General features: G+C 39.6%; 1 protein-coding gene across 1 annotated transcript in view; it reads left to right on the top strand.

Moving 5' to 3' along the window:
* RAX (retina and anterior neural fold homeobox) overlaps window positions 1–5,041 on the top strand; it is an 8,819-nt gene extending 3,778 nt beyond the window's left edge. The window contains exon 3 of the mRNA XM_018570456.1: window positions 4,514–5,041. Within this exon, the coding sequence (XP_018425958.1) occupies window positions 4,514–4,963 (450 nt within the window). The 3' untranslated portion in view covers window positions 4,964–5,041. The remainder of the gene's footprint in view (window positions 1–4,513) is intronic.
* The last annotated feature ends 4,100 nt before the right edge of the window (window positions 5,042–9,141 follow it).

The following is a 9,141-nucleotide window of genomic DNA, read 5'->3' as shown; positions in this document are numbered from 1 at the left end:
CTTTCTCCCTCTCTCTCTCCCTCTCTCTTTCACCCCATCCCTCTCTCTCTCCCTCTCTCCCCTCTCTCCCCATTCTATCTCCTCCACTCTCTCTCTCTCTCTCCCTCTCTCCCCTCTCTCCCCATTCTATCTCCTCCACTCTCTCTCTCTCTCTCCCTCTCTCCCCTCTCTCCCCCTTCTATCTCCTCCCCTCTCTCTCGCTCTCTCTCTCTCTCGCTTCTCTTTCTCCCTCTCTCTCTCTCTCCCTTCCCCCATCCCTCTCTCTCTCCCTCTCTCACCTCTCTCTCCCCATTCTCTCTCCCCTCTCTCTCACTCTCTCTCTCCCCCCCCTCTCTCCCTCTATCTCTCTCTCTCCCTCTCCCCCCTCTCCCTCTCTCTCCCCCCCCACTCTCTTTCTCCCTTTTTCTCTCTCTTATTAACGTTGAGTTTTAATTGTATAGCAAAACAGAGTGATATATATGCTATATGTAGAACCAAAAAATCCCTGTGCATACCCTTATAAAATGTATCTGTGATCCATATGAGTAAACTTTACTTCCCAAAGATCACCCTTCATAGGGCAGACTGTTAAGGTGTGTGACTGGCGCTGCTGCTCATAAACCTCTGTGACCAGCTCTCATATTAAAGTTTGTTGGGCTGAAGGTTATAAATCTGAATAAAATAAGACTAAGAAAAGCTTATCTGGTGTTGGAGGAATACATATTTGTACTGAAACCATAGATGTAGATTACAACAAAGTCATCACATACAGAAAACAAAGCTTTGGTGGCACTTATTTATTACAAGATGGGACTCCCCAACGATCATGGGCAGTGTGTCCTTTGCTATCTTGGTGGAAGGATCTCCTGTGACTTGTAGTTCCACAGTGACTGTGCATGGACTTAGGTTATAACAACAGAGAGAAAATAAAACCCTGGGTTGGGAATTTAGCCCAAAAAATAAAAAATAACTAAAGAGAAACATTAAGTGGAAAGAATGTCTTCTCTTTTACGAAGTAGTGATTAAAACAGAGGTGATAGTATAAACACATAAAAGGTTAAAATGTAGACTTTGCTTTATAAGGGTTTTTTTTTCCCAGAAAGGTGTTTAATTTATTTATTTATTTTTGTCAGTATAAAATATGTAAAACAAATATAACAATGTATTTTTATTATTCCATTAACTAGAGAAAAAAATAACTATCTATTCAGCTCAGCATCTCACAACTCCAGAAGTTACAGTAGTAAATATAATAATAGTAGTAATCATTATAACATTCTTGTTATGATTATACTACTACTACTGCATCATAATAATAATAATAATAATACAATGTATTTTAAACCAGCAATAATCTTTTTGTTTAAGCTAGGCAATTCAATTGTTATTAATTAATTCAATATTTATGTCTGCTTAGCTTTCCTCCTCAAATGATATCAGTGGCCACCAATTTCCCGATTGTATTTTATGTCCCTGGTGATACATTGGTATGTAATCACAAGTATTATATAATAATAGTTTATAAAATCTGAAAGTGTTAAAGTTGTTTAATTTCGTATCGGCAAATAAAGAGCTTCTATTCCTGCCCCTGTGGATGAGAACTATTGTTTGCTCTGGGGATTTGGGATATGAAGTGTCTCTGACCCTCTGTAGAAGTCTGAGACCTGCACATAGGAGCAATACACGAAGTGCCGATCTTATAAGAGAAAACTCTTCTGCTTGTTTATGAAGTTATCTGTCATTTTTATTCTGAGATACAAAAAAAAAAGAAATATCACATATTTGTGATTCTTCAGCTCTGTGACAACATGACTTAAATCTTTATAACTTTAGTGACAATCAATAATTCCCGGGAGGGAAGACGAATTTCCTAGTTTACACATACACACTGCCCATAAAGCATTTTCTAAATAAATGAACAATCTTTGCATCATTTATATTTTATTTTTCTGACGTTTCGATTGATACAGTCCACGATGCAAAACTAGCTGAAGGATTTTAATTGCTAGTAATCTATTTAAATAATTCGCAACGAATTTTATGCGACCCTTTCCTTTCAGGCACCAAGCAAGGAAGCTTAGGTGAAGTTTCTTGTATCTGACGTTTAGCATTGAAGAGAGTACAGGATGGGCTCTCCCAGAACCACAAATAATAAAAGGAGAGATAATAAAAAGTAATAAAAGGAGAGACATGCCCACAATAGACCAGATTGTAGAGAGAAGACAAGTGAGAGCTGTAGGAGTACCATACTGATCATCCCATCTTACAGAAGGAATGCAAAGAATAACCTGTTCATGAAATATAGAATGAATAGTGATTCATTAATTTAATTGTCCATTAAATTACACTGAACATTACACAGTTGAAGTGTAATGTATACAGTGTGTGTATCATATATGTTCATATATGTTCACTTATGTAGAATTATAGAATGCAAAATGTCAATTTTATGTATAAGAAGCAGTATAAGCAGAGGAGTTGATTAACTAGATGAATAGAGACTGTCACTTAGCAAAAGTTTAGAAACTAGGGTGAGGTTGTGTGCACTTCAAACATTAATGATATACAAAATTCACGCAGAAAATTAGCCATTTATAGTAAATACAGCTGCTCCTTATTTACTACTCTTCATGAAAGTGACATTTTCTAAATGTACAATCTATTTTTCGTTAGTAAATAACCCTCATTGTGTTTGGATGCATATATATGGGGAATAAATATATATATATAACAATATAACATTATATTTTGCAAAACAATATATATATACAGTATATATAGATATATTGTTTTGCAAAAACTACAATGTTTCTGATAACTTTTATGACCTTGTCATTTCCCTTTATGATTTGTGACTAATACGGTTATAATTTTTTGCTATCAGCTAATCTTCTTTAGTAAATCAACAAGGGTTGATTTACTAAAGGACTGGGGACTGTTCTCGTAGCAAAGTGAACATTACTGAATACAAGGTGAACCTGTGTTTACTTTGCATAGCCAGTCATGTGGTAACAAAAATCCTGTTTTTTTGTTTGTGGTTTCCTTGGACATGATTGGGTATTGAACGGGTAAACAGCTTCATCTTATTCACCTAAAGTGACAATAAACTCAGGAGTTAAAACCTGCATTCAAGTATCCTAATTATTAACACAAATGTATCTTATTTGTGTATCACTCAAATCAACTCTGAATTGGTGCTGACACTGTCCTTCCTTCTGCAGGGTGGCTACTTTTGTTCCCCATGGTCCCTGTGTGTTGTAAAGTAGTCACCGCTCCAAGCTCACTCCTGTGATTGACTACAGTCTCAATACAAATGAGAAAACTATAAGCATGAGATTGTAGTCCATCAGGGAAGGGAGCTTGGAGCAGTGACTACTTTACAACACACACAGGGACCATGGGGAACAAAAGTAGCCACCCTGCAGAAGGAAGGACAGTGTCAGCACCAATTCAGAGATGATTTGAGGATCTACAGTCGAGTGATAGACAAATAAGATACATTTTTGTTAATAGTTAAGGTACTTCAATGTATTTTTAAGATTTAACTCCTGAGTTAAATCTTAGCATATTGAACGTTTGCTTTGCCAGATGAATAGCTATTCTAAAGCTGGCCACACACCTATAGATTATCTGCAGATTCTCTATGGTCAGATGGAAAAAGTGCAACAGATTCCTCCATCTACGCTAAACTGTGTGGATGGAGGAATCTCCTACTGGGTCAACCTTCAGTATCTTGCTAGTCCGCCCGGCTGGCTCTCAAAACACCTGAACAATGCATCCAATTAGATTGTTCAGGTATTTTGACAGCCAGCAGGGCAAGCTTGGCCCAGTGGGAGATTCCTCCATCCACACAGTTTACCGTAGATGGAGGAATCTGTTGCACTTTTTCCATCTGACCATAGAAAATCTGCAGATAATCTATAGGTGTATGACCAGCTTTATAAACCAACACCAACTTCAATGAGTAGTCAGTTTCTAAAGCTGGCCATGCACAGTAAAATGTATATTAGTTAGCTCATCCAATTTTTTTCAGTCAACAAACAATTGTGCGCAATCTGTCTCAATTACGTGTAAATTGGTTGCATAGTTGGGCCCATCTGTTACATAGTTGTTACAAAATATTGATGGACTGACCAACGAAACCCTCACTGGTTGTAAGCTGATTTGCACCATACAACTCAATTTAAAATGGCTTTTATGACTTTATGACTTAATTTTTTGATAGATCAGGACTACAAATTTCTCTGCTATCTGTTCACTGTATCTTTGATGTTTAGTTCATATATTTAGAATTGTACTTTGTATCTATAAACAAGAATAGTTGGTGTTAGGACAAAACGTGAAGATCAAGGCATTGGGAATGATGTCATGTGACCATTCATTGTGAGGTTTTATAGCGTCAGCAGGGACATACTGCTGACGCTATAAAAGTTATTATAAAATGCAGAAAACTGTAGTTTTAAAAACATAGCACATTCTATGATGTCATCAGGATTATTTACAAACCATTAATATGATTGCGCTTTTTCTGCAGGTGTGGTTTCAGAACAGGAGAGCTAAATGGAGGCGACAAGAGAAACTTGAGGTGACTTCCATGAAACTTCAAGACTCCCCAATCCTGTCTTTCAACCGGTCACCGCAACCGCCAGCCATGAGCGCCATCAGTAGCAACTTGCAGCTTGACTCCTGGCTCACCCAACCCATGTCCAACACCACCGCCCTGCAAACTCTGCCAGGCTTTGTCACCACCCCACAGAACCTCCCTGGCAGTTACACTCCACCACCATTCATGAACACCACTCCTGTTGGCCATGCCCTTCAACCGTTGGGATCCATGGGCCCACCACCTCCTTACCAGTGCGGCAACTTTGTAGACAAGTACCCTTTGGAAGAGATAGACCCCAGGAACACTAGTATAGCAGCCCTCAGGATGAAAGCAAAGGAACATATTCAGTCTATGGGCAAGCCTTGGCAAACCATTTAAAGAGTCAACCCTTCACGGTGGCCTCCTAGAATCAAAAGAAGTCTGAGACTTGAACTTTATGTGCCAAGCACAGCTGAAATCAGAGCTTCTTGAACTATTCTAAAAGTAAAGGTGGCCAAACTTTCTCAACGAATAATCTGACCTGTGAAATAACCTACATGCTAATTTATATACAGATGGGTACCTTGTACAAGGAGGGCAAACTTGGGCCCCTAGAGCAGAGATGCTCTTCAATAGGACCTCAGCTAACAGTTTGCCATGGACACCAAAATATGTGATTCCATATTGGAAACACTGGAGTGAACGTTATATATATGACTGTTGCAACATAAAAATTTACTTCACTTTGTCCTTTGCATTGAGCAACATTATAGCATAGTCTTCAACTATCAGTAATGGTAATCATCATACATATTGTTTTCTAGCCATACACATTACAATCTTTCTCCTGCAATCCAATTTTCATGGGCTTTAATTGTAAATTGCCATAATGCAAGAAGACAAGAAGCCTACTGTGATAGCAAATTGTAGTGTGTGTGGCCAAACCACAGAATTTGATCAACTTGTTGAAATTATACTGCAGTACTATAAATTTAATGGTGTTCAGGATTTTGACGTAAAAGTAAACCTTAAAAACAAATTTTACTTTTTTGGTCTTTCGAATAAAGTATTGAAAATGTTTTGTTATATTCATTTGATAAGTTGAAAAAAAAAAAAACCCTATAGGTCCTGCCATAAGGCCCTGTTCACACTAGGGTGTTTTGTTGCACCTTTTAAAAAAAAACTGCATGCAAATTAAAATCCCCTGTATTCCTATGGGGGCTGTTCACGCTAACGCGCTGAATCGCACGTCAAAATATGCCTGTTGTTGGAAATAGTCCCTGAGCTTCTTTTGTGGCACTTATCAGTTCGTTTTGCTCCATAGACTTCAATTGAAACAGGCCAATTAGCGCATTTTTGCATATTTTTTAGAGCATATTTGCAACTGAGACTGCTTTTCATCAGACAACTGAAAACGAGCTGAAAACGCGCCTTAAAACGCTATTACACATGAACAGAAAAACCCGAAACACGCATAAAAAAGTGCAAAAATGCGCGTAAACGCTGTCACCCTGGTGTAAATGGGGTCTTAATTCAGTGAGCTGATAACTTCCTGTGCTGTCTGTCTTTAATGTTCTGAAAATCCCTAGCAGTGTTATCAACTCTGCACAGTTCACTTTTGGTAACTACAGAACACCTCCAACTATATTGTGGAGATGAAGACATTAGGAGATCTGTAGTTTGAATAATGAGCTATCGGCATAGGGTGACAATGCTGCTCATCTAGAGATACAGCACACTGAGTGAACTTGGTTGCCCTAGGACAGGAAGTGTACTACTGGCAGGATCACCAGGTGAAAATAAAAGAAAACAAATGCAGCCACCACATCTAAGGATTGGTAAACTGCAGTAAATACATTTTATGTTCTAGGGTTTAGCTATGCTTTAATGTTTACCCATAAAACGTAATGTACAAAGTAGCTGACTCTTCCATGGTTTAACCGATCACTCTAGGTTCCCGTACATAGCCCCTCTTATCTTCTAGGACAGGGGTGCCCATTAGGTAAATCGTGATCTACCAGTAGCTCTCAAAGCTGATGCTGGTAGATCACGAAGGGTGTGAATGGTGGCCCCTTTGTTCCATTTTGTGCACACATGATTACCTATTGGCCTGAGTCTGCTGAGCCAAGCTCCCTGACACCTTTCTGATGGATACTGGTGGTTGAAGTGCTATGTATTACATCAAAGAATATTAGTTTACACAGCCTGCTGCACTGCACTGTTTGCAAAATACAGCAAGGTGAGCCAGGAGAGAGAGCGGGGACAGACAGACGGGAGAGAGAGCGGGGAGAGACAGACAGGAGAGAGAGAGCAAGGAGAGACAGCCAGGAAAGAGAGAGAGGAGAGACAGCCAGGGGAGGGAGAAAAGAGAGACAGCCAGGAGAGAAAACAAGGAATGACAGCCAGGAGAGAGAGTGAGGAAAGACAGCCAGGAGAGAGAGGAGAGACAGCCAGGGGAGGGAGAAAAGAGAGACAGCCAGGAGAGAAAACAAGGAATGACAGCCAGGAGAGAGAGTGAGGAAAGACAGCCAGGAGAGAGAGGAGAGACAGCCAGGAGGATGAGCAAGGAGAGACAGTTAAGAGAGAGAGCAAAGAGAGACAGCCAGGAGAGAGAGAGCGAACAAGAGTTTTTTGTTCGTTGGTAGATCTCATGTAGCTCGTCATTTGAAAAGTAGATCTTAACACAAAAAATTGTGGGCACCCCTGTCCTAGGAGCTTTCTAATATTCCAACGGAAAGACTGATATCAGAAAAGGGGTGCTTAACCTCACTCTGTATTCTCGCCATACTCAGCAACAGTCCCTCATTGTGGTAGGTGGCCTTACTGACCAACTGTTAGATGTTGGATTCAGTAGGTAAGTTGAAGTCACCATTTGCAAGTTTTTGACCCCTCCTCAAAGATAGCATATAGAGGAACCTGCTGATCTATCCCATAGAAGGTTTGCTACAGTTGCCCTGAGTGACTATAGATACATTTTAAGTAAATTGCTAGTTTTATGACATTGTTATTGACTCCTGCTAGAAAGTATTGTTTCTGTGAAAAGTTTGGATTTTGTTTATGTTTGTTTCTTCTATCTCATTTGTTTCTTCTATCTCAGGATAGTAAAACTTATTCCATATCCTTTTGATCTGATTCAGCATTATTTCCCATTTTCAGAGCCTTGATTTGTAATCATGTGTTGCTCATAACTCAGATATCTTTGTACTGAAAGCTTTATTGCATTGGCAAAGAAGATTACTGTAACAATGATTGGTTAAAAATCTCCAACCCAACAATTTTCATCTATGACCATTTCTGTATCATACCTGTGTGACTGTCCTGATTTGTGGAAGCCGACTTCAAAGGTTGGATTTTAGGGCAGCAAACTGTTTCTTGTTCCATTTTTTTTACATGTGTTTCTTCAGCGAAACCTCCATTAGGACTTTAACGTCCCACCGCATACAGAAGACATTTATTTATAAAAGATATATTTAAAGATGTGCAGCCACAAAAGATAAGTGGTGATCTTAGGGGGCAGCACAATAAAAATAACTTGGAGGGGGGCATCAAATTAAAAACTCTACTTATATAATTGAGCAGTTGTACCAAGTTGTAACAGTCGTGCTATGGCCACCTTTGGACACCATATTCTAGAACTCATTTTAATTTGTAAGTTTTGGATTGACTCTCTGAGCCCGTGTTTACATAAACATCCAATTAAAGACATCAGTGCTAATTAGCCGAAGGGAAATTAGCTCATTCTAAGCTCTTTAGGATAAAGCATCTCAGTGACTTACTTATTAAAGGACAGCGCCGGAATTGGATAAATGACAGATGTTCAGTATGACGAAAAGGAGGACCTGTCCCATTTCCAGTAAGCCTGGGGCAGTCTGCCTACTGCTGTGTCTATAGCACCTGCGGAGTTCAAGCTTGTGTTTGGTAATGTGGCAAATTACTGTCAGCCTACCCAGGACAACCTACAGTATAATGGACATGTCAAGCAACGTCACCATCAAAGATTTATTTTGGACTTTGTGAAACATGGAGCTTATGACTCTTACTGGGCAGCCAGGATGCATGACGCAGGCTGAAATGTGATGGATTATATTATTTCTTGCCAATTTGCAGATGGGAGAGTGACCCATTTGATAATAATATGACTGTAATACAGTAAATAATATTAAATATCTGTGCGTTCTATTATTGAGTGAATTTGTGTCAGTGTGTTGCTACCTATAAAGTGCCAGATGATGTTGGCGAACTACAGGTCCCAGCTTTCTATACTTTAAAGTGACGTTAAAGTAAAAAAAAAATTTCCCTCTCCCCAATGTTAATGTCAGCACTTACCTTAAATGATGTCTCTTAATCCGATCTTCTTCTTCTTTCCTGTCATTTTCATTTGTCTCTCCAGCGGTGCGGCGGCTCTCTGATCCAGCGCTGACTCCTCTCTGCTTGCAGGCACTTCCAATCCAGCGGTGTCTGCATGCGGGTGCACGCGTCCATAGACTTACCTTGCGTCTTTGCTCGTCTCCTGACCGAGAATCCGAACTGCGCTTGCGCCCGCCCCAAGATCCTTTGCGGCCGCATGAGCAGTTACA

The sequence above is a fragment of the Nanorana parkeri genome, unplaced genomic scaffold, assembly GCF_000935625.1.
Source record: "Nanorana parkeri isolate BGI_ZX_2015 unplaced genomic scaffold, ASM93562v1 scaffold38, whole genome shotgun sequence".
Lineage (NCBI taxonomy): Eukaryota > Metazoa > Chordata > Amphibia > Anura > Dicroglossidae > Nanorana > Nanorana parkeri.
This window is presented reverse-complemented; position numbering and strand designations above follow the sequence as displayed.